Source organism: Lissotriton vulgaris, chromosome 4_1 (genome assembly GCF_964263255.1).
Source record: "Lissotriton vulgaris chromosome 4_1, aLisVul1.2, whole genome shotgun sequence".
NCBI lineage: Eukaryota > Metazoa > Chordata > Amphibia > Caudata > Salamandridae > Lissotriton > Lissotriton vulgaris.
This window is the reverse complement of record NC_141691.1, coordinates 800,361,513-800,387,834: the sequence shown is the minus strand read 5'-3', so window position 1 is coordinate 800,387,834 and position 26,322 is coordinate 800,361,513. Positions and strand designations below refer to the sequence as shown.

The 26,322-nt window shown below is 48.7% G+C and overlaps 1 protein-coding gene across 5 annotated transcripts in view; it reads right to left on the bottom strand.

The window, feature by feature from the left end:
• Window positions 1–26,322, bottom strand: part of LOC147722605 (tyrosyl-DNA phosphodiesterase 2-like) — a 358,934-nt gene that overhangs the window by 247,610 nt on the left and 85,002 nt on the right. The window contains exon 1 of one of the 5 annotated variants that reach the window (XM_086965134.1): window positions 14,830–14,856. The exons of 2 other annotated variants lie outside the window; for them this stretch is intronic. In XM_086965134.1, the coding sequence (XP_086821260.1) occupies window positions 14,830–14,835 (6 nt within the window). In that variant the 5' untranslated portion in view covers window positions 14,836–14,856. Of the gene's footprint in view, window positions 1–13,529; window positions 13,760–14,359; window positions 14,495–14,829; window positions 14,857–26,322 lie in introns of those variants that run through there. 2 more of the 5 variants (XM_086965135.1, XM_086965132.1) reach the window with 2 other exon arrangements.

The following is a 26,322-nucleotide window of genomic DNA, read 5'->3' as shown; positions in this document are numbered from 1 at the left end:
ACATCACAGCCACACGCATACACAGCACTCACGCATGCGCACATACACACGCATACACGGGCACACCCCCCGTCGCCGCACCTACACGCATACACAGAGACCCCTCCACACACACCAGCCCCTCTCCTCCCGGCTCCACTCACCGGTGTCTGGCGGGCGCTCCCTGGGTCTCCAGGCACCTTCCCTTCCTCCGCAGCTGCAGGCTCTCCCCACATCACGGGGGCCCGCTGCTAGACAGAAGGCTTCTCTGTGGCCGGGCGGTGGTAGCGCTCGGCGGGGCTCTCTCTCCACATGGGAGCCCCGCCTCCTCAGTGCGCCCGCTTCGCCCCGCAGTCTTCACCCGGTCCCCCATCTCGGGACCGGGACTTAAAGGGAAACAGTATCCAGGGCTCCTTCCTGGTCACGGGAGCCCCGGGGCCGCAATGCTCACGCCACTTCCGGCCGGGCGGTGGTAGCGCTCGGCGGGGCTCTCTCTCCACATGGGAGCCCCGCCTCCTCAGTGCGCCCGCTTCGCCCCGCGGGTCTTCACCCGGTCCCCCATCTCGGGACCGGGACTTAAAGGGAAACAGTATCCAGGGCTCCTTCCTGGTCACGGGAGCCCCGGGGCCGCAATGCTCACGCCACTTCCTGCTGCCGGCTCCTCTTCCTGGTTGCACGTCAGGTCCCGGGCCAGCAGCCAATCAGAGCGCGGCCCGGGAATGACGTCACAGAGGTGTCCCGCAGTACCGCCCCCGGCCTGCTTGACTTCTCAATTACTTTATTCAGGTTATTTTTTTATTTTAACTAACTTTGGCCAAAGCTCTTGTCAGTGTAGGTGCCCACGCCTGCTGACTTTCACCTTCTGAATAGTTACGGTTCCGCCCGACGCCTCTCACGGGTTCCCTGGAGATGAGTTACGGCAGGCCGCCGCCTGACGTAGGAGGCATGACGTCCTTGAAGGTGGACAATCTTACCTACAGGACGTCGCCCGAAACACTTCGAAGAGTTTTCGAGAAGTATGGACGAGTAGGCGACGTCTATATCCCCCGCGACCGGTGAATGCAGAGTGACAGTAAGTGCAGAGTGAGTGACAGTGAGTGCGGAGTGACAGTGAGTGCGGAGTGACAGTGAGTGCGGAGTGACAGTGAGTGCAGAGTGACAGTGAGTGCAGAGTGACAGTGAGTGCAGAGTATTTACAACAAGGGGTGGTGAGGGACAGAGTCTCTGAATTAAGCAGAAAGCTCTCACCCAGTCAAGAGATCAGGGCTAGATCCAACACCGTTTTTTAGCTCACTGCACCATCCCAGTTTCAGAACCTGGCTGTATGCAAATTAGTCTGTTCCTGTCCCAGTGCATGATGGGAACAGGGCAAACCAAACTACAAAAGCCAATTCTTACACTGGGAAGGAAACAAGCTCCCGGGGACCGGTTTCTGGCATTACAGCCGTCTTCGGCCCGGTTTGCTTGAATCCTGATGGTGCAATGAGCAAGGGTCTCACATCTGAGAATACCCTTCCACGCTTAGGGTGGACAAAAATATTTACAACAAGGGGTGGTGAGGGACAGAGTCTCTGAATTAAGCAGAAAGCTCTCACCCAGTCAAGAGATCAGGGCTAGATCCAACACCGTTTTTTAGCTCACTGCACCATCCCAGTTTCAGAACCTGGCTGTATGCAAATTAGTCTGTTCCTGTCCCAGTGCATGATGGGAACAGGGCAAACCAAACTACAAAAGCCAATTCTTACACTGGGAAGGAAACAAGCTCCCGGGGACCGGTTTCTGGCATTACAGCCGTCTTCGGCCCAGCTTGTCTCCTTTCTGGTGAAGAATTGGCTTGGTAGTTTAGTCTGCCCTGTTCCCATGATGCACTGGGCCAGGGACAGACTGATTTGCATATAGCCAGGTTCTGAGCTGGGATGGGGCAGTGAGATAAATAACGGTGATGGATCAAGCCCTGATCTTTGGACTGGGTAAGAGTGGTCTGTTTAACTCAGACACTCTGTTCATCACCACCCCCTTTTTGTAAATCGTTTTTGGCCACCATAGGTGTGGCAGGGTATACTCAGACATGAGTCCCTTTCTCACTGCTCCATCAGGATTTAAGCAAGCGGGGCCGAAGAAGGCTGATATGCCAGAAACCGGTCCCCGGTAGCTTGTCTCCTTTCTGGTGAAGAATTGGCTTGGTAGTTTAGTCTGCCCTGTTCCCATGATGCACTGGGCCAGGGACAGACTGATTTGCATATAGCCAGGTTCTGAGCTGGGATGGGGCAGTGAGATAAATAACGGTGATGGATCAAGCCATGATCTTTGGACTGGGTAAGAGTGGTCTGTTTAACTCAGACACTCTGTTCATCACCACCCCCTTTTTGTAAATCGTTTTTGGCCACCATAGGTGTGGCAGGGTATACTCAGACATGAGTCCCTTTCTCACTGCTCCATCAGGATTCAAGCAAGCCGGGCCGAAGAAGGCTGAAATGCCAGAAACCGGTCCCCGGTAGCTTGTCTCCTTTCTGGTGAAGAATTGGCTTGGTAGTTTAGTCTGCCCTGTTCCCATGATGCACTGGGCCAGGGACAGACTGATTTGCATATAGCCAGGTTCTGAGCTGGGATGGGGCAGTGAGATAAATAACGGTGATGGATCAAGCCCTGATCTTTGGACTGGGTAAGAGTGGTCTGTTTAACTCAGACACTCTGTTCATCACCACCCCCTTTTTGTAAATCGTTTTTGGCCACCATAGGTGTGGCAGGGTATACTCAGACATGAGTCCCTTTCTCACTGCTCCATCAGGATTCAAGCAAGCCGGGCCGAAGAAGGCTGAAATGCCAGAAACCGGTCCCCGGTAGCTTGTCTCCTTTCTGGTGAAGAATTGGCTTGGTAGTTTAGTCTGCCCTGTTCCCATGATGCACTGGGCCAGGGACAGACTGATTTGCATATAGCCAGGTTCTGAGCTGGGATGGGGCAGTGAGATAAATAACGGTGATGGATCAAGCCCTGATCTTTGGACTGGGTAAGAGTGGTCTGTTTAACTCAGACACTCTGTTCATCACCACCCCCTTTTTGTAAATCGTTTTTGGCCACCATAGGTGTGGCAGGGTATACTCAGACATGAGTCCCTTTCTCACTGCTCCATCAGGATTCAAGCAAGCCGGGCCGAAGAAGGCTGAAATGCCAGAAACCGGTCCCCGGTAGCTTGTCTCCTTTCTGGTGAAGAATTGGCTTGGTAGTTTAGTCTGCCCTGTTCCCATGATGCACTGGGCCAGGGACAGACTGATTTGCATATAGCCAGGTTCTGAGCTGGGATGGGGCAGTGAGATAAATAACGGTGATGGATCAAGCCCTGATCTTTGGACTGGGTAAGAGTGGTCTGTTTAACTCAGACACTCTGTTCATCACCACCCCCTTTTTGTAAATCGTTTTTGGCCACCATAGGTGTGGCAGGGTATACTCAGACATGAGTCCCTTTCTCACTGCTCCATCAGGATTCAAGCAAGCCGGGCCGAAGAAGGCTGAAATGCCAGAAACCGGTCCCCGGTAGCTTGTCTCCTTTCTGGTGAAGAATTGGCTTGGTAGTTTAGTCTGCCCTGTTCCCATGATGCACTGGGCCAGGGACAGACTGATTTGCATATAGCCAGGTTCTGAGCTGGGATGGGGCAGTGAGATAAATAACGGTGATGGATCAAGCCCTGATCTTTGGACTGGGTAAGAGTGGTCTGTTTAACTCAGACACTCTGTTCATCACCACCCCCTTTTTGTAAATAGTGAGTGCAGAGTGACAGTGAGTGCAGAGTGACAGTGAGTGCAGAGTGCGTGCAGAAACAGTGAGTGCAGAGTGACAGTGAGTGCAGAGTGAGTGCAGTGACAGTGAGTGCAGAGTGACAGTGAGTGCAGAGTGACAGTGAGTGCAGAGTGCGTGCAGAATGACAGTGCGTGCAGAGTGACAGTGCGTGCAGAGTGACAGTGCGTGCAGAGTGACAGTGAGTGCAGAGTGCGTGCAGAGTGACAGTAAGTGCAGAGTGCGTGCAGAGTGACAGTGAGTGCAGAGTGCGTGCAGAGTGACAGTGAGTGCAGAGTGAGTGCAGAGTGACAGTGAGTGCAGAGTGACAGTGAGTGCAGAGTGACAGTGAGTGCAGAGTGACAGTGAGTGCAGAGTGACAGTGAGAGCAGAGTGCGTGCAGAATGACAGTGCGTGCAGAATGACAGTGCGTGCAGAGTGACAGTGCGTGCAGAGTGACAGTGAGTGCAGAGTGACAGTGAGTGCAGAGTGACAGTGAGTGCAGAGTGACAGTGAGTGCAGAGTGCGTGCAGAAACACTGAGTGCAGAGTGCGTGCAGAGTCAGAGTGAGTGCAGAGTGACAGTGAGTGCAGAGTGAGTGCAGTGACAGTGAGTGCAGAGTGACAGTGAGTGCAGAGTGACAGTGAGTGCAGTGACAGTGAGTGCAGAGTGACAGTGAGTGCAGAGTGACAGTGATTGCAGAGTGCGTGCAGAATGACAGTGAGTGCAGAGTGCGTGCAGAGTGACAGTGAGTGCAGAGTGCGTGCAGAGTGACAGTGAGTGCAGAGTGACAGTGAGTGCAGAGTGACAGTGAGTGCAGAGTGACAGTGAGTGCAGAGTGAGTGCAGAGTGACAGTGAGTGCAGAGTGACAGTGAGTGCAGAGTGACAGTGAGTGCAGAGTGACAGTGAGTGCAGAGTGAGTGCAGAGTGACAGTGAGTGCAGATTGCGTGCAGAGTGACAGTGAGTGCAGAGTGACAGTGAGTGCAGAGTGACAGTGAGTGCAGAGTGACAGTGAGTACAGTCACTCAGCACCACCACATTATCACTCAGAACCACCACAGTATTAAAAAAAATTAAAAGCCATTGTTATTTGTAATATCAATACATCTAAGTCACGTAAATACAAATGTTGCATTACAAATGCTATAGGTGTCACATTTGCGAAAGTTATAACTATTGGCATTGTAAATGACAAAGCTATTAATTTAGCTATTTTCAAAACCAACACATAAATGAACATTTGGTGAATTTCCATTAAAATATTTGACTTTTTTACTAAGATATTATTATACTGTTTTATGCAAACAAAATTTAGATACTGCATAAATAACTTTAATAAAACATATTTTATATGTAGCTTTTTATGTAAAAAAAAAACTATAGCATAAAGCAAAAAACAATTGCCATTTACAATGCTAATAGCTCAAACTTAAATAATGCGAGACCTATTGCATTGCAAATGCTTGTTTGTAGCAAGGAATGTCTCTGACAAGCAGGCAGTCTCTCTTTCTTCCTTCCCTCCGCAGATACTGTTGGCTCTCCCTCTCGTCTCTGTTCCTCACTCTCCATGTCTTCCTTCGGTGTCTTGGGGCTCTGGGCTCCTTTCCTTTTACATCCGACTCCACTACCTCTTCCTCTTTAAATTTAAAGCCCTGGCATAATACCCCAGAAGCAGGAGAGAAAGCCTTGGCTTGGCTTTTATGATTTCTTTAACGAGCTCCGTGGAGCCTGCCTTTTTACGATAAAAATAATGCTGGTGGTACTACTATTAATCAAATGTCATGGTGATCTTCTGCCCAACATCCGTTTTTAACTTGAATTAGATTTTGAATACTGCCAAGATCGAGTGTAAAATCTAGTTCAAGTAAAAAACGGATGGTGGGCAGAAGATCGGCATGGCATTTGATTAATAGTATCACCAGTATTATTTTTACAGTAAAAAGGCAGGCTCCACGGAGCTCGTTAAGGAAATCATAAGGCAGCCTTACACAGCCTCTGTCAGCGCCCGCAGGCCATACTTGTGAGAGTATATTTTTGGGCTCCTTCCTAATCCCTATAACTACAGGGCTGGGAGGGAGGGGACCGGCCAGGGTGAGAGAAACATGGCGCCCACCCTCCCCCAGGTTCAGGGACACGACAGAGTCTAGAAAGCCTTCTCTGGTACACCTGAGCCCCTGGACATCACACTCTTCCCTGTTTAAGAAACTACATTATTCTGCCAGGAAGTGAAAGGAAAACAAAGTTCACCAAACCTTACCCTTATTACGTAATCAGGCCCTAGCGTTCCTTTCCATCACCTTCGCAGCTGCCCTGCTTGCAGCTAGGGGGCAGCTTGCACTCCAGTGTTGGTGTGCTGCAGGATCCGGTGCTCAATTTGGAATATAATGAGTTGGGCACTCTTGGGTGTTGATATGCTCAATGCCAAGGCTGCCACAGTTTGATTTCACCTCATGTCTCTCATCCACCAGACACTATTTGCCTCTTTATCTCACTCCTGCAGGCTCTGTTTTTCGTCTTGCTTTCTTCCTCGCTGTTTTGTATTTCTCTTCCTCTTGGTTTTCCCATTTAGGGTTTTTTTTCTCTCTTGCACTGGGTCATGTCTGATGAGGAAAAATAAGTGCCCCCCCCCCCCAACATGTGTGCCTGTGTGCCCCACATACAACCACCAGCTCAAATAAGCACTAGCTTCACCTGATGTGGAAATCCATTTTACACATAAGGCTTATCACGATCATGGTGTGTATGTGTGTGCAGCGTTGTATTTTCAGCATTTGCATGTGTTTATGTGTGAATGGTAGTGTATGTGTGTGTGCTCTCTTGTGTTTGCTTCGATTACTTAAATGTGCTCGGCTGCATTTGGTACTTGGATGCGTGTGTTCTCAGCATTTGCAGAAATTATTTGTGCTTTGCTGCTTTTGTAGCTACAGCTTGTCTCTGGTCTGCTGTATTTGCAGCATTGGTGCATGCAGGCATGTGTGAGCTCTGTTATATGTGCTGTATTGGCATGTTTGTGCTCCGTTTAAATTTGCGACATTCATTAATATCCTCCTCTTTGTGGTTCAATATGCTTAATCCCCCGGCCAAAATGATGATTCGATTACCAATTTTACCCTGTTTCCAAATTAAAAAAGTAAAACATATTAATTAGACAACAATTTGAAAAATGAAATATCAACAGGAAGTACTCCCGAGGTCGGGCTTACATTCCCGCCCACCGGTAAAAAAAAATGGTGGGGAGCCTCGGCCAACTGCCAATTTTGTCAAGGGAGCCACAGGTCAAAAACGTTTGGGAACCACTGACCTAGCCCAACAGGTTGTAGGGATTCCCAAACTTTTGACTCCTGAGGACCCCCATTGACTCACTACTGGAAGCCGGGGACCCCAGTAATTTGTATGATTTAAATTTCAAACATTAAAAGAGTAATTCGAAAAAAATAAACACACGTGCACACAAAACAAACACTCGAATTACTAAGAATTTTAGCATTTTATATTGAAAGAGTTTGCAAAAAACGGAAAAATGTCATGGGAAGGTTGGTGCTGCATCTCCGTGATTAACTTTTAAATGGTTTGTTTTATTTTGCAGTACAAGGCTCCTGCTCCTGCCAAGGCCTGAGTGGTAACCCGAAGCAGCCCTAGCAAATGTTTTCAGACCAGCCCCCATTCAGTGCACACCAAGTGCAGTAAGTGAACCTGACCACTACAAAGGGGGCTTTGGAAGGCTCACCCCTCAAGAAAATTTTGGATACAATAGTGCATTCTACAACACATTTATCATTATATATTGAATTGTATTAGCTTTTAAAGAATAGTAAATGATGACCTTACTATGTACCAGGATACAAAAATCTTTGTTGGGGTTCTGCAATGATTCCCTTATTATCACCCGTCAACAGTGCCTCTCATTTCTCCATAGCACATCTGTCACATGTATTTCATTTGTCTCTCATACCATTGCAGGATGTTAGAGCATTTTACATCACACACATATAGAGACAATGAATCATACGTGTAAATCAGTGTAGAGAAAATGTTACATAGGCAAAGGGGACTACAAGGTGTAGTATTCACATGTCATTTATATGGGTAGGCATTTTTAAATAGTGCTTGGTCTGGAAAAGCACACAATCAGGATTCAGAACATAACACATTGGTTAGCATTGACTTTAACAATAAAGATCTACTTCCACCCAAATAAAGCCCTTTAGCAGCATCAGGATAATGAAAGAATGGGAAAAAACATAAGTTACTAACTTGTACCATGCAGTGTGTAAGCAGCTCTTTGATGACAGTTTATAGGTCACTGTGCTAGATTGTTTGTCTCTTATGAGCTGCAGAGTAACACAAGAATATCTGTGACAAAAGCAGTAACCCACTGACCTATGCACATAAAATACTGTTCTTTAAAATGCATGGTGTGCGTTCTTTGCAGCAGGCATATTAACCCTCTGTGCTACATTAGATAAGTCAAACCTGCCACTGGACAAAACTCTCATCTCTCTCCAGCAGGTACATTAATCACTGGTGTTATCTTGACACTTATTGTTGCTGCTCGAAAACTGCCAATTCTACAAGGAACTTTGCAGTGCTTTTAAAACTGCTGCCTGAGGACCCCCGGGGAATGTGTCACGGAGCCCAGTTTGGGAAACACTGGTAAGGCATCTGCTGCACTGTACTGGGACTCTGCATTTTATCAAACTCGGATGGGCAGTGGCGTAACGAAACTTGAGGGGGCCCCCCTGCAAAACACATGGAGGGGGCCCCCCCCCCGGTGGCCCGGCCCACCACCTACCACTTGGCCCCACCGCCCAAAAATCTGGCATATTTTGATTTGAAACCTCCAACATTTAAATGAAATGCCTCCATATTGTCTTTCTCAAAGATCTAATGAGAAAGCGGGAAACCCTCTTTACTTATAAGATATGGCATTTGTAACATTAATGTCAAAAGCAGATTATTTAACTGAGGCAGCAATCAGAACAATGCCAAGGAGTGATCCTATTGTCTCAGGAACTGCAACAATCAGTACAATGACAAAGAGCGGTCCAATTGTCTCAGGAACTGCCTGTGGCTGAAGAATAACTTGAAGGGTCTGAATTAGAATTGACATTAATAGACGATAACATGAAACTTTGAAAGACAAACCCAAATCAACAATTCCATAAAAACTCGACTGACAATATACATGAGACGAACACAAGATAGAACTCAGTATCCTGCGAAAGGCAAGAGAAATAGACTGGTGAATTATCTGAATGCCACACACTAGCGACTGTCAAGGGTTGTGCATGATAACGTAAACTGAGGAAGCAATTTCAATTTCTACCACCATGTCTTTATTAGTAAACATTACAAAACAGGCAGGCAAACAAGGTTAAGGAAGAAAACTGTTTGGATGCTTCAGAACATTGATGCAGATGTTTGTCTGTTTTAATGTAGAACAGAGCGGGTTTTATCAGGGGGCCCATGAAAGTCTGGGACCCTGGGCCGAAGCCCACTTTGCCCAACGTCTAAAAAAGTATCTGGGTGGCATCTGACAGTCTTTTTGGCGTGCCCCCCCTCCTCCTTTTCCCCTACTCACCAACAATGCACCTCATCTCTGTAGCACACTTTCTGAAAAACATTTGATTTTTTTTATAGCGCTACACATAGTTTCCTCACACTCAGTTCTGTGATCTGCATGGTACACATTCTTTGTAGCAGGCATATTAACCCTCTGCGCTTTGTGAGTGGTAGGTCTGCCCATGTGAGTGCACGTTAGTGATGCAACAGTGTGAGAGTAGGGTAAGAGAAGTGACTGCAAGGTGAGTGAGGTGACCATATGAATTTGGGTGCGGATGTAAGTGCAGAGTGGGACGAAACTATCATGGTTAGTGATGGGCTTGTTTAAGTGAGATTGCAGATTGAGCAGTGAGCGGGACAGTTGAGTGAACTGTGACATGAGTGCAGGGTGAGTAGGGTGCTCGTGTGACTGCAGGGTGAGGTACAGGGTGAACAATGCAAGTGCATTCGGAGTGCAGAGCGATCACTATGAGTGCAGGGTGAACGGGTGAATGGTGGGAGTGCATTGTGATCAGTGAGTGCATTGTGATTGCTGTGAGTGCAGGTGAGCATAAAAGTGAAGGGCGAGAACGGGGAGTGAGTTGTCTGAATGCAGGGTGCATTCCCAGACACTTGAAGTAACTCAGCATGTTATTGATTGTGGCGTAGGGTTTTCAGATATATATGTTAAACTATTGCTATTATGGTGTTAATCAGGGATCGAGAGTGAAGGATATAAATCATGTGCTGATCCTGCAACAGACTTTCAGACTTGTGATTAGGGTCACCAGCTCATTATTTTGATGTCCCAGATGGGACAAAAATAAGCAGTCACCTAAAGCCGTATTTTCAGCACTTATCTGTTCATACTTTGAACAACAAAAATTAATAGAAAGCACTTTTAATGGGGTTCTAGGGCTGCCTGAAAGATCCAGGACTGATAATTAAAGGGAACAAAGACAGAAAAGTCACATTACAAATCAATACATACTTTATTTATAACCCTAATTAGTGTCACGACAAGGTCTTTACAGGCTCTTTAAACAACACATGGCTGGCATTTTTCTTTTGGCAACCTTACTTCATATTCCTTTTCATGAAATGCATTCTGACACTAGGACAGTAAATGTAAAATTCAAATGTAAGGAATAGGCAGAGTGGGTGCCCAGGGGGTACTGGAACCAGAAAAAACTAAGCCTCTGTAACCAGTTTACAAAGGTATGTAAATATGCAAATAATCTCTGGCCTCAAGGCAGTTGCCTCAAACCCCCTTGCTGAAGCTCAGGTCACCTGCACCCACCCAACATGACAAGCACCGTTTAATTTATGAGGCAGGACTGTTATGAGCAACTCACAGGTGCAACCAAGGCCGGTGAGAGAGTGTAGTGCTGCCTGTGTGTGCTAACGCGATGATGGACCCCTGGAGGGTGGAACACGGGGGCTGCTGTGGGCATAGCTGCCAAGGTTTCAGATTGCCATGTGTGACATTTTCATAATTTCAGTGTAATTATGAGTGATATTTCAACGACCCTGAGTGACATTTTCTTGCGTGCAAAGTTATGCAATAAAGACGATCAAAACATATAAATATCAGAAATTACACTCATTTGAGCAAGAAGAAACTTGGAAAAGGTCTTAAAACACCATAAATGGTGCAAAGCACCAGAAATGGAAGGGCACTGAGACATGGAATGGCAAAGTACGGCCTCTCTTTGTATAGTAGATGGTCGTTCCCCTCCACAGAGGCCAATGGTCCATTTTCAAGCCGCGCCATCCTTGAAGACGTACACCTGCAGGGCATAGAAACTGCACCGCAATACACAGGGCGCAGTGCTGGCAACGTAGAACCACCTTCGTTAAAAAAACATACCTAAACCTCATGCCAGGAAACAGAAATCTAAGGTTTTTGCCAACCTACGGGTTGGAAATGTGTTTTGTCAAAAGCTGTTAGGAGTGTTTTATAAAATAGGGCAGCTGGGAACACGGTTGAAGCACATGACATTGCTTGTGGTACACATCATGACCAGTATGGAAACCCGCATGTTATATGTGGGGGTAAAAGGAATATTTAAAACACCTTCTGATACTTAATCTGCACATTCCCATGTGCTTTTATGTAATACAAGATTGCTGCCTGCTGCAGAGGCGCCCCTAAAATTGCTAGCCATTGCCCACACTGGGCCCCCTCCCTGCCAGCAATCAATCAGGCGAGCACCAGGACTCCAGTGCCTCTCTGTCCACGTGGGACCCAACATGATGTGATGCAGGCCCAACATGAATAGTTACAACACACAGATCCATCTTAGCTCCCTAAGTGTGACACTGACTCACGTACGGACAGGCACCATGCTGCATTATCCTCAGGCTGAGGCAGTAGCTGTGCAGCAATCTCACAGCAAAACCAACAACTAGTATAACTGTCAGAAGAGACCCACCTGTTTTAAATTACCCCCAAGATACAAAGAAGCACGGCCGCCAGAAAGCCGGCTGCATTTGCCAACAAGCGCTTGAAATAATGCGCGCACGTACCTGCGGCATTGCTGTCAAGTTTTTAAGATTGCAAACGCAATTGAAATGTCGCACATCAGCAATCGCAGAGCCCACCTAGACACCAAAGGCATGCATTAGGCACAAGTGGTCTCAGAAGTGTAAGAACGTGCACATAACATTCCCAACTTTCAAGGTTGTAGTGAATCAGGTAAAACATCAGAATTGTCACAATGCACATGCCTCGATCTATGTATGCTGTAAGGTATGTTTCTTTGGTGACTACGCGGCCGCCCATTATTTCTAGACTGGAGGCCAATATAATGCTCTCAACTTTGATTATGGTTGTGGCTTATACACTGTCACACAGCTGCAATAAATCACAATTTTAAAATGTTGATTTCTTGCAGCCACGCGACGGTGTGCAAGATGCAACCACCCATACCTGCCAAGATTTCAGACTGCTATTTGTGACATTTTCATAATTTCCATGTAGTTATGAGTGACATTCGACGACTATGAGTGACACTTCCTCGCGAGAAAAATCAAGCAATGAAGACGAGGGAAACATACAATTATCAGAAATGACACCCATTTGAGCAACGAGAAACGCTTAAGAGCTTAAAACGTACCTGCAAAAAAAAGCACCAGAAATGGAAGGGAACTAACCTAGTGTTCCTGTAATCTGATCGGTCAGTGGGCAAGGACACTAGGCATCGGGCAAGGCTCAGGAGAGTGAGGCTGAGGAGCACATAGGTTACAGCCAACCAGGGCGCTCATTACTGATCTCAAGCCTGCTAATATTGGAGGAATGCTTAATCAACAGTGGTCACCAAGACAGGAGATAATTCAATTTAGTTGTATGACTTTGGCCATTGCAGAAGAGCACTCGACTTGCTGTCACCTGTGCGTATATTATTATATCCCGGTCCGGCTTGTTTGTTTGTTGACGCCCCCAATGACAAACTCCGCCACAGACAGACTCTCTCACTACCCCGCTTTAACAGTGCTCCTCAAGTCGCCATAGCCACTCTTTTGCTGAGATGCATTTAATTAGGTTTATAGTGCTACTCATACCAGTGTAGAGTGTCAGAGCACTTTACATCACACACACATTACACAGAAACAATCAAAATGTGTAAATCAATGTATAGGAATGTTACATAGGATAGAGGATAGAGGACTACAAGGGGTAAGAGCCTCATGTCATCCATACTGATACAGTATAGTTTAAGAGTGTTTGATCTGGCACAAACTCAGAATTTAAAACGTAACACTGTGTTTAGGCAGTTCTCTTTAATAATAAGGACTGATGTTTTTTTGTTACCAAAATGAACCCTTTTTGCAATATTCTAATAATGAAAGGCTGGGGGGAATCATAGCACTCTAATCTATACCTTGCAGTTTGCATGCAGGTCTTCTACGACAGTTAATAGCTCCCTGGGATTTTAACTTAAACACTTACTCCAAGTAAACAAAAGGATGTCTTGAACAAGGCACTAACCTATTTACATGATATGCTCTCCTGACCTGCATTCAACACATACTTTGCAGTCGGGCATATTAACTCTCTGCTCTACTTGATAATCAGCCAGAATTTCCACTAGACAACATTCCGATCTATGTGACATTTTTATTGTTGTATGAAAATTTACGGAGGAAAGGAAGACGCAACAGATGCTAACAGACCGGAAAAGGGAACAGTGCCCCGAGGAAAAAGCTTAGACTCGAAAATATAAAGCTTTACCGGAGGCAGGTGCTGAAAGAAACCGCCGGTGCAGTCAGGATAGGTGCCACACCCTCGCACTGGAGCAACCACCATGGTCTCCGTCTCCACTCAGCAGAACGCTCGGAATGAACTTTTACTTGTATTGATGTATTCCCGGCCGCCTGCCCCACGATGCATCCCTGCGGGCATCAGAAGAGAAGACAGGGCAAGAATGCAAAGCTAGCCAGAGGCTCTAAATAATTAATTGATGACATGATGACCTGCGACCCACGCGGCGCGGGTTCTCTCGGTAATCTCTGGCCGCACAGTGCAGCCTCGCCTCACCAGACGCGCACTTTCAATTGCGCGCCACCCGAAGGGGGAAAAAGCGCAGCCGCAGACCTGGAGACATCTGCGCAGAATTGAAAGTTATGTATTTTGTCATGTCTGGGCCGTGGGTGCGTCCGTAGTGTAAGCTCATATTTCGAGTCATGTCTGGGCCGTGGGTGCGTCCGTAGTGTAAGCTCATATTTCGAGCCAGTCTGCAATGTGCTCAGGGGGCCCCCTGGACCTCGCCCCCCCCCCCCCACCCCGCGTGACCTGCGGGGGGCCTTTGTTACGCCCCTGCGAATGGGGGGGGGGGGGGCACTAGTTAAGTAAACAAGACATCTGTCTGCACAAACACACAATTGCTTTGTAGTGGGTGCTACATTTTATGGTGAAGTGAGAGCTAACGCTGTCAGCAGCGGTTGTAGCGCGAATTAACAATGGGTGGTTTCTGGGTCTCGTCCCAACACCACAGCGCGTCAAGGGGAAATCACGCCCACGGGGTACAAAATATCCTCCCGCAGGCCATGGGGGCCCCTTACCGGCTGCGCGCTGCTGGGTTCTGCTGTCCCGGATGCGGCTTCTTAACCGTGGTCAGCTTTGTGATCCCTCTTCAGAACCGTCTCCCTGAAGACAAGTGTCCTCCTGTCCTGCCGGGCGCTATGTATCACATTCTAGAGCTGCTGCCCGTAGCAAAAAAAAAGGTAGAATGCACTGCCCGGAACAGTAGGGCGAGGTGTGTGCCAGATAAACCCCACGCAGTGGTTGGTGATTCACTTAAAACTGAAGCTGTCGACAGGTTTCAACGAAGCGAAGTGTCAATTTGATGGAATTCCGCCATGTGAGACTTAGGGTGGGAAGCACTTGACTTTTTGGGTAAGAATGCGAGTCCAAATAGACATGTTCTTTCATTGGGCCTGCGTGTCAGTCGAGTCCAAATCAAATTTAATGGGCCATCAGTCACTATGGCGGGTTAGGTTAAGACTGAAGTCATGAAAAATGTTATTTGTACCTTCATCCTGTTTCTGTTTCCCCGGACCCCGGCTATCTTCTCACGCAGTGATACACATTTGCTGTGGGGTTTTTCCCTTGTCATATCCTGTTCGCTTCACATTTCATGGTGTACGAATCTCAGAGCGGTTTGAATTGAATGCGTTCTTTCAAAATCTATGCAGCGCTGGAAAGGCAGGTTTTGCATACATTGGACCAGCCAATCATGCGAGGTTTTGGTCGGTGCAAGCACTGCATGTGTGAGATTTACATCTACATGCCCCCACTGTCCGATTTATATCGGAGCCGCGAATACATGAGTGGGATTTAATAAGTAGTGCGATGTATATATGATGTGTTAAACGGGTGTATGTATGGCATTTAAAATGGTGCAGCACACACGTGTGTGAAATTTCCACAGGGCAACACACGCATGTCCATGATTTAATCTGGAGCAGAGGCGCAACTAGAGTCAAATTTCGGGGGGGTGGGGCTAAGAAAAAAATTCGGGGGGGGGGGGGCTGAATCTTTAGGCAATCGGCAGAGTCGAGCTGCAGGGGCTCTTAGAAGGTGTGAAACAACAACAAAGCCCCATTAACATGCACAAGGTATTTTAAAGACCCGTGAAGTGCTCGAGTGCGGCTGTGATCGGGCCCGGGAAGTGTCTCATCCCGGGAAGTGTCTCATCCCGGGCTGCCTCACACGAAGGGGGGCTGAAGCCCTTTGAGGCCAATGGGTGTTGCGCACCTGATCTGGAGCATAGTGCGGTATCACTCGGCTCACAGAGACGATGTGTTAAAAATTGCAATAATGTCAGAGGATAATTCATGTATCGTACGGGTTTCTTGGAATACGTGCACAATGCACAGCCAGCTGCAATAGGTTTAAAAAAAGTTCCTATAAACTTCAAGAGTCAGTCAGTGTTCTTCTCAGTATGTTTACCGAGAGGGCTGCTTCACCCCCAGCACAGGTACGCCGCGTAGTCACATCAGTAAACAACAACCCCCGCCTTAAAACATACCCAGCATCCAACAAATAACACACAGACACCAGTGTTAGATTGGGAAAGTTGCTGCAGGTTTATTACATACAACATATGTAATCACGGTGGGTTATCTTACGGGCGATCCAAGGGCAGGTCGCATTCTCACCACCTGCCCGCCTGATGAGCCAATGGGCACGGTGGCGAACCACCCAACTGCTGCGCCATTATGGTAATAACTCTATTCACGCCCCTTGCGGGGCGTATCTAGGCAAACCCCCGGTTGCAAAAGCACACAACCGCCCAAAGGACTACTGGGGCACCGACACGGATTCCCGGACCTCCCATGAGGTTCCAGGTTAGGCTGTGGCAGCCCTATGTGCCTGCTGAAGTACAGTGCTGCACGTCTCCGCTTCCGGGTCGCCCTGTAACTCCACCTGCAATGAAAAAGAACACATTAAAGTCCCCCCCGTACTCCCCCCCTTTGCTGACACTCAGGGTAAGAGGTAGGGAGGGAAAAGAGTGTCCCGTGACCCGACGCGCGACGTCCGGAGCGGCAAAGAGGCCAGTGAAATGGCGAGGGGAGGTTATATACCCCTCGCCATGTTTGCCGCCCCGGATGCGCGTCACTGGCTTGCCACCCTCCAGCCGGGCACCTCCTGCCCGGGGAGGAGTGGATGACCGAAGAAGAGGGGGGGGGGGAGAAGCCCTCTGGGACTACTAGCCCGCCCTCTTGATGGCCAAAGGGTGGCCTCGGCAGCGGTAGAAGTGGAGGGGGATCGGTGGGCACGCCGTGCCCCTACTTCTAAAAATAATTTCAGCCCGTTCCCCTACTTCTTTCTTTGAAAAAAGCATCCCGGGACGGAGAGAATAGTCCTACTAAAAACGATAACTTTTTTTCAGCTTCCTGGGGCTGCTCGCACTTCTCTGTTGAACTCCGGAGGCTGCAGCAGCCCCTCCCTGAGCTCTCACAGACCGAGGGCAGGCCATTGTCATTCCGATTGAGGCTGATTATCTCCTTTGGAATGACAATGCGCCCGCCCGCTGCCTGCCGTTAGCATATGCCAGCGAGATCTGCATGAGGTGTCTCTGGTATCTGGGTGCAGGCCATGGCTCGTTGTGCAAAAAATATACGAGATGGGTCGACAAATGTGTAATTAAAGCTTTAAAACAATCCCGCTGGGGCGTGAGAGGTGCACTGTGGGCAGTGTAATAAGCTGTCTGGAAAACACAACCCTGACGTCGACGAGGCGGAGGAGGTGAGGAAAAGCATTACATTCGATCAAGCTATTTTTATAGACAGTATACTTGTAAAAACACTTGTGGCTGTCAAAGGCGTGCCCGAAGGTGCTTGCTTCTTCTAATGCGTCTTATGGAATATATATTTTGCTTAGTGCTCTAAGCTGTGTTTTTATAAGTGTGTTTTGCTGCTCGGTACGTGATGTATTAAAGGGGAAATCCGGCGAATATTACATTAGTCTCAACACCCAGCAGACGTAATTGAACAAGGGAACATCGTGGGATGCCTATTGTTGGGGATTGTTCGAAATACAGGTCGATAAACAGAACGGGGTTTTCCTTTAAACTGCCAGGCCCCTTTAACTGGAGGACAACGTGATCTTAAGCTCTCCTCTGCGATCCTGTGGCCTTTAAGGTGTGAGGCTCTGCTCAGGGGAGAAGCCAGAAAATCAAAATGCCCCGAACTTTGAACTACACTTATAATGGCAAGCAGCACATGATGAGAGTGTCCTTTGCACTCCCTAAAAGAGCGGCCTTCACTGCTCCATCCAACCAAGGGAGTAGTCAGAAAATTAGAATGCCCCCCATTTTGCAGTAAACCTCTGATGCACACCAAGCAAAATAAGTAAATGTGCCCATCCTCCACTCGAAGAAGTGACGGGGACAGGAGAAGTGACGGGACAGGAGAAGGAGAAGTGAAGTGAAGGGACAGGAGAAGGAGAAATGAAGTGAAGGGACAGGAGAAGGAGAAGTGAAGTGAAGGGACAGGAGAAGGAGAAGTGACGGGGACAGGAGAAGGAGAAGTGACGGGGCAGGAGCAGTGAACGGGGCAGAAGTGAAGGGACAGGAGAAGTGAAGGGACAGGAGAAGTGAAGGGACAGTAAAAGTGAAGGGAAAGGAGAAGGAAAAGTGATGGGACAGGAGAAGGAGAAGTGACAGGACAGGAGAAGTGACAGGAGAAGTGACGGGACAGGAGAAGTGACAGGAGAAGTGACGGGACAGGAGAAGTGACGGGGGCAGGAGAAGTGACGGGACAGGAGAAGTGACGGGGACAGGAAAAGTGAAGGGACAGAAGAAGTGAAGGGACAGGAGAAGTGACGGGACAGGAGAAGGAGAAGTGACGGGACAGGAGAAGGAGAAGTGACGGGACAGGAGAAGGAGAAGTGACGGGACAGGAGAAGGAGAAGTGAAGGGACCAGGAGAAGGAGAAGTGACGGGACAGGAGAAGTGACGGGACAGGAGAAGTGACGGGACAGGAGAAGTAGAAGTGAGGGGACAGGAGAAGTGAGGGGACAGGAGAAGTGACGGGACAGGAGAAGGAGAAGTGACGGGACAGGAGAAGTGACGGGACAGGAGAAGTGACGGGACAGGAGAAGTGACGGGACAGGAGAAGTGACGGGACAGGAAAAGTGACAGGACAGGAGAAGTGACGGGACAGGAGAATTGAAGGGGACAGGAGAAGTGATGGGGCAGGAGAAGAGACGTGGGCGGGAGAAGTGACGGGGGCAGGAGAAGTGACGGGGGCAGGAGAAGTGACGGGGGCAGGAGAAGTGACGGGGGCAGGAGAGGTGACGGGGGCAGGAGTGGTGACGGGGGCAGGAGAAGGGAGGGGACAGGACTGTTCCCATTGGGAGCAGAATCTAGACTGATTTGCATATGGCTGGGTCCAAACTGGAATGGCATGGTGAGCAAAAAAACAATGGATTTAGGCCCAGATCCCTGTACTGGGGTGAATGTATGATATTGTTCTGCATTCAGTTGTTCTTTTTGCTACATTATGATTGAGCAGCTAGCTGGCGACATGAATATGAAGGAGCCTTTTTGGGTTTCCGTGAGTCTAGATTCTCCTGAAGAATCCCTTTCTCTTCTGAGCCCTGCTTAACACATGTGTACAGGAGGAGCCCTGTATTCATGACCTCAATGTTTGAGACAAAAAATAATCATGGATTTCTGAACATTGAGTAAAAGCATTAAGGTAACATGTTGTTCCTGCTTATATTTCATACGCTTTACATAAACCTGTATTACCTATGACTGTTTGCTTTTTCCTGAATTAAACCTCAAACATGTTTATCCGTTGTTTAATTAAATAACGTTATAAGCTGTAACTGGTCAGTGAAATGCTAAACGTACAAAAAATTGGTATGTTTTGCTATTTCTAGCCACGCCCCTGACTCCGCCCACTGATTCAATCTTCGGTTATTCCCGCCCCCTGATTCTCCACCCACAGTTCCCCTACTTTTTTTCCCCCACTTCGACCACTGGGCCTCGGGCAAGCGCATAGTCACATCAGGTCAACAACAACCCCCGCCCCAACACATACCCAACATCCCGCAAATAACACACCAACCAGTGTTAGATTGGGAAAGTTGCTGCAGGTTTGTTACATACAACATATGTAATCACGGTGGGTTATCTTACGGGCGATCCAAGGGCAGGCCGCATTCTCGTCACCTGCCCGCCTGATGAGCCAATGGGCACGGTGGCGAACCACCCAACTGCTGCGCCATTATGGTAATAACTCTACTCACGCCCCTTGCGGGGCGTACCTAGGCAAACCCCCGGTTGCACAGGCATCCGACCGCCCGAAGGACTACTGGGGCGCCGGCACGGGTTCCCGGACCTCCCATGAGGTTCCAGGTTAGGCTCTGGCAACCCTATGTGCCCGCTGAAGTACAGTGCTGCACCTCTCCGCTTCCGGATCGCCCTGTAACTCCGCCACAGCCGGGCGGCGGCCACCGTCGCCGTCCAGGCCCCCACCACTTCGCTACTTAGGCAACCTGCAACCTTTGCTCTGCAGAGCTTCTCGTTAGTTCAAGAGGAACAAGTCCAAACGGACAGGTGAGAGGTGGACCCCTTCCACCTCAAAGTGACCTTTGATCCTGTCCTGAATCAACACATGCCTGATGAACCAAAGCCCCTCTGTCACTAATCTGCAGAATACCCCCGGGTCTACATACCTCTACAGCATTAGTGTAGACCGTCCCAGGTTCGTGGGGTCATACCCCCAGGTGAAGGACCAAGTGCTGAGGAGGGGCCCCCAATGCTGATAGCGCTTCCTGTAATCTGTACAATAGGAGATCCAGCGCACGCCACTGAGACCCAACCACACACCTTCACATAAAGCGTCAGCAAACTACACCCCAGTCAGGTTCAACTTCTGTCGTAACGTGGTCCCCCGAATAATCAGTTAAAAGTGCTTTTGATTAAACGCTTGTGTTTCTATGCTCACAGAGTACAGGGGACCATTCTAGAGAAAATTACATATTTTTATAATATATAACTTGTGTGGAGTCCCTACATTTGATATCACAGGATTTGCAATGGGAAAACACTGGCTTCACATGCCCTCGTGAGTTAGCCTTGAGGCTGCTTAGTCCATGCTACCTCTAGAATAGCTTGACTATCAGGTTGACATACAACCACCACCAAAGGGATTGCTTTTACTGCTACAAGGTGCCCCCAGAGTTGGAGACATCAAACATCCGGCCAACTTCTCACATTGGGAGGGGCTTCCAAGAGAATCTATAGGTACTCAAGTTTATTCACGAGGCTGTTCCGGCGCAAGCCAGGGGAGCCCAACCACACGTAATCGTGATCGTGAAGCCGTGTGTCCAATTCCTGATAGGAGCCCACCGTGCAAAGCCACAACCCATCTGAGAGAAAACGAGCAAAAGGGGGGTTGGGATACCAGATTGATCAGTGTGAACCCCCGCAAGCTAAGCGGGGACAATTGTGAGGGCCCCTCCCCATTGAGCGCACAGGAGTAGGAACAGACAGCAAATCTGTAAATTGTATAATTAAGGTGCCCAGGTGAATTTTCGCACCGCAATTTAGGGGTTTCACAATAGCTGAAAAGGCCAATCCAATAGCTAAATCACACAAACTATTTGCTGCACGTGACGCTGTACTGCCTCCTCTTAGCCCTATCAGGAGGATGTAAAGCGTCGCCTGCTGGAACATGTGCTTGGGGTAATTAGCCGCTTGTATACATCAGTACCCTTAGTGCGTGTCAGAAGGAGCTTGCCCAAAAACTGTAATGCGATCAGCTCGACTCCCGCCGTCGCTGAGCGGCTCCCTGGTACCACCGGCCCAGAGCAATGGAACATTCTGCTACCGTGTGCCCTTTTCCAGGGTAAGGAAGAGGGAAAGCCAAGGTCAACGGACCCTCTCGCCATAGGCTCTAACACTGTCGGCCCCACTTTCTGTGCCACAAAACACTTGGTAGATGCAACTACCTCCCCCCGCCTGCTGCTCTTGCTAAAGCGCGGGTGTATATGTCTTAACAGAAGCGACCAGATACCAAATGTCCAAATCGCTACCTCGGGGTAGTCCCACCTGACTGACACCGCACTCCATTCTGTGCATTGTGTAAACATGGCCACCATTGAGTATGAGCCGCGCCCCATGAAGTATACTTGGCTTCGTGGCCGCTGGTGCACCAGAAAGGTGAGGAAGTAGAACAATACTAGCAGAGTCATGTAGTGGCAGGGGTGTTAGAGTAGTATCGTGACTTGCAGCTGCGTCCATTATTCGGATGCTTAAGCCAGATAATGACCATTGCACTTTATGTGTGTGATTTAATATCACATCCTAACCCAACCCCTTACCACTCTACCCAGGAACCTTCCTCATCTCAGGCCACCAAACTGAACTTCCAGTTCCCCTCCTTAAGGGCACATCCAATTACAATAAATGCCCTATCCAAAAATTGGAGAAGACCTTTTTATTATACAAGTTCTATTATCCCTGACCCTGGATGTGTCTACCCATAGTGTTCATGTGGTTAGAGAGTCCGCCATTTGATGCAGTATCATCCTCTTACATCGTGTTTACTTCTGGTACTTGGCCAGAGCCACCTCCAGGTCAAGTCTGCACTTATATACGGCATAAGGAGCACTGGCTGCCGACAAGGCCCAGGAGGGTGACCTACGACTAGCTGTGAGCTGACTCTCATGACACCCAGTCATCCCCCGGGAGCTCGCGTCATGTGAGAATGGGAATTCTTTCCATTCAACAGGGTCGCACAATACGACATGCCTGGGGCTGAGTTATGCGACAGGTTCTCGTCCAATACATATCACAGCTCTGCTGAACTAAAGACAAGATAACACCTTCGCTCACTGGCCTGCCCAATGACCTAACAGCTTCGGCCCAAATACAAAACTTAGGATGAAACACAAACTACCACAGCCCCTTCATACGACGAATCAACAGGTAGGTGAAGCAGACGCAATTTTAACCCTATCCTATTGACAATTGGGTAGAATCTGACTCTCAGGTGAAGGTTGTGTGATGGATAGGTGAACGATACCCTAACCGGCATCCCTTCGACATGTATGTGCTCAATACCACATTACACATTCCTCCGGCATGTGCGCGTTACGTGCTCTGTCAAGAATCATCTAATTGGGCGCGACCCTTGGGCCCAAAACCTGGTTCTAGCATACGTCAGGAGCGCGAGCTCGGCCCAGAAAAAAAAAAAAGGAGCGCTTAAATGAGCAGTAATTCTTTACCTATACAGGCACATGCAAGGAAAGTGAGTTGGCCAACGTCCACTATTAAAGCAGCGCCAACTCAGCACAAACTAACTGATTTGACTGAAATCCCTGCATGTGAACGCGCTTAGTCCAGGATCACCTAATTGGACGCGACCCTAAGCTCGAAACCTGGTCTAGCGCCCGCGCCGGAAGTGTGGGCTCGGCCCAGAAGAAGGAGCGCTTATGTGCAGTAATTCATTATCAATCCAAGGCCCATGCAAGGTAGGTGGAGTGACCAAAGTCACTGCATGTAAACGCGATCCTGCGACAAGAAACCACTATTAAAGCAATGCAAATTCAGCACAAACTACTGATTTGACCGAAATCCCTGCATGTGACGCGATCCTGCGACAAGAAACCATAATTACGCAGCGCGAACTCAGCACAAACTAATTGATTTGACCAAAATCACTGTATGTGATGCGATCCTGCGACAGGAAACCCTAATTAAGCAGCGCGAACTCAGCACAAACTAATTGATTTGACCAACATCACTGCATGTGAATGCGATCCTGAGACAAGAAACCACTAATACTGCCGCACCCTTAGTTATCCAGCACGCACTCAACACTAACGCAGATTGAAGCCGACCTAGACATAACAGGGAGCTTTCAAATTGCACTACCAACACACCTGTACCTAAATAACACAGCCAGGCCTATGGATGGTTAAATTCCCCCAGCTCGAAGGTGCCTATTTTTTCCGACCGCACGAGGATGAACGACTGGGTGGCCGGCGGGGGTACAATCATGCTCAAGGCCTCTGATGTACTCTACCAACCTTAAAAGTTGTCCAAGAATGACAAACCACTTTTATTGCCCCCCAAGACTATACGAATGGCTTGTGCAGCAGGCAATAGTAATCTCAATGTGTTTTGCATTATTGTGATGGTCATCCCTAAATTGAACAGACAGCGCTGGCCCGTGGCGGACTGTCTCCCGTGGGCAGATTCCAGCACAGGGAAACTCGGTGCTCTAGTTTGGTAGTCCAATGCAGCACTTTAAGGACAAACTGTTAGAGTGAGGGCACGCGAACATGCAAGCACAAGCTGCCCAGAGGCTGTTAAAGCAGCAGACATTCCCTCTGGTGCACAGGCCGGGAGCGTGCTTCAGAGTAATGTTGTCATCCAAAAGATTTAACAAGCAGCGTCCCGTCCATTCCCAGTCCAAAAGCACACCAGAGAAGGGGGAGTATGAGCGCAAAGGGTGCTGATTATTTTGACACTTTGTCAATCAGAGACAGGTATCACTACCTGACACTATAAGACAGGCCTTGTTTGTTATTGCAGTGTGCATCTTGGGCCTTAACAAGAGGCACGTAATACCTTGGAACAGTGCATCTGATTCCCTAAACATGGGAACTCTTGTTTCCTTGTTAAAACTGTGAGTCCTATCCTTGCGTGAATTGGACCTATTGCTAGCCTCCTGTAATAGTGTACAGCTACCATTTGAGGCCTATCCGATCTGTGGTGTTGCGTTCTAGTGGTTGCACGTCACGCCGTGACGTGACGTGCTGGCGGCCATTTTGGCGGCTGCGCGAGCATAGTAAGAGAGAGGCGCGAAAGCCGAGGCTGAGTACACATCGGCTCGGCGCTCTTTAGGATAGAATAAGCTAAATAAATAGCGTTACCTACCACTCTTGTGTCGTGTCATAATAGGGCGAACATCACCATTACAATGGCGACGAGGACGGGATGCTGAACACCTGCACATGGGAAAAAGGAAAAAAAATACATTTAAAGAAGCACCAGTGGAGTCAAGCATTCAGGACAAGGAGAGGAATAGCTGAACCAGGCAATCGAGAGGAGCAACCAAACACGGACTTGCAAGTAAGCTACCACACGTAGAAACCAACCCTAAAGAGCGTGGCAGAGCACACCCCAAACCACGGGGGGAAAGACAAGCACGTGGGGGAAGGGAGGAAGAACCCAGACGGAGCCAGTGACAAGGGCGCTCAATAGCACTGGGACCCTGCGGCTGGGGAAACCGCGCTGGCTACCTCAGGAAAGAGCGAGGGGGCAGACACAGAAAGACCCCAGTTACAGACCGAGAAACAGGAGTCAGACAGCACGCCAGGCAGTACCAGAAGTCACAGCGGCACGCCACCCACGGTCAAGCGCGAAAAGATGAGTGCGCAAGCGGTGTACGCAACAGCCCCAGTACAGTTCCTGCCTAAACCAGGAGAGCCACTCATGAAGTGGGAAGATTGGAGAGACTACATTGACAACTTCATAGAAGTACTCGAAGATGAAAATGAAAATGAAGAAAAGTGCAAGAGGAAGAAGCGCATTCTACTACATAACCTAGGCCCAGAAGGGCTCAGAATCTATAAGAACTTAGTGCCCAAACAACGAGGAAGCACAGACGACGACGTGTATGCCCATGTCATAGACGACTTAAATGAACACTACAAGCCAGCAGTGTGCGTATCGATAGACAGATTCAACTTCCAGCAACGGAAACAACGTCCAGGAGAGTCGGTGAAAGAGTACGTGGCAGCTCTGAAGAAACTGGCAGCCACATGCAAATACGACAGATTCGAAGAAGAATTCATCAAAGATCAAATAGTGATGCACACCACGAGCACGGCCGTGCAGGACAAGCTGTGGGCCAGCGGGGACGCCACGCTGAAGGAGGTGATGGTGATAGTCAAGAGGGCAGAATTGGCGCGCAGGTGTGCGGAAGCGGCGAAGAAGGAGACGGCACCCAGCCCCATTGTGAACAAAGTAGATGATGAGGAGCCCGCAGAGACTATAAATACAAGGGATCCTCATCGAAGGGACTAACAAATGGCAAGGCAACCCCGGCCCACCAGGAAAACAGACTGGGAACAACAAGAAAATGTGCTATAGATGCGGAAGCTGGTCCCACGAAGCGCATGACAGGAAGTGCCCAGCGTTCCGCGCCAAATGCATGTACTGCGGCATAGTAGGCCACTACAAGAAGGTGTGCCGGAGGAAATCCTTCAAGAGCATGGTAAAATATATACAACAAGAACGAGAAGATCAAGAGGAAGTCACAGAGGAAGAAGTCGATGCGGTACTGTGCATATATGACCAGGTGTTAAGTGTGGACGGCAAGAGATCGACCAAACCAGTACTAGAAATGAAGATTGGGGGAGTGCCGATAAGCATAGTGGCAGATACAGGCTCCCCCTACACCATTGTCCAAAGAGCGGTGTGGAATGAAACTTTTAAGCCACACTTAGGCCCGGAATTGGAAAAACTGGACATCAGACCAGTCACATACAATGGGGACCGCAAACCCATGGTTGGATTCAGACCTTTAAAATTTGAGTTCAGAGGCCGCTCCGCATTCTGCAAGCTATATATATCGGAGAAGGGGCCGTCGGTGTTGGGATGGCTGGACCAAGGCAATCTGGGCATCAAAGTGGATCCAGGTGGGAAAGAACAGATACTACTCACCGAACCAGAAGTGTGGCCAGATCTGGACAAATGGAAGAGAGAGTACCCCAAAGTATTCGGAGGCACGGTGGGAAGACTGGAGAAATTCTCACATAAAATAGTGCTAAAGGACAGAGCTATACCAGTCTCCCATAAGGTGAGGAATGTAACCCTAGCAGTGAGAGAGGCGGTACAGGAGGAGCTACAGGAATTAGAGAAAAAGGGGATCATCGAATCGATTACGTGCGCGGAGTGGCTCGCGCCATTGGTGGTGGTCATGAAACCCAGCGGGAAAGTCAGGCTATGCATAGACCTGCGGGAATTGAATAAGAATATTGTGGTGGAGAAGTT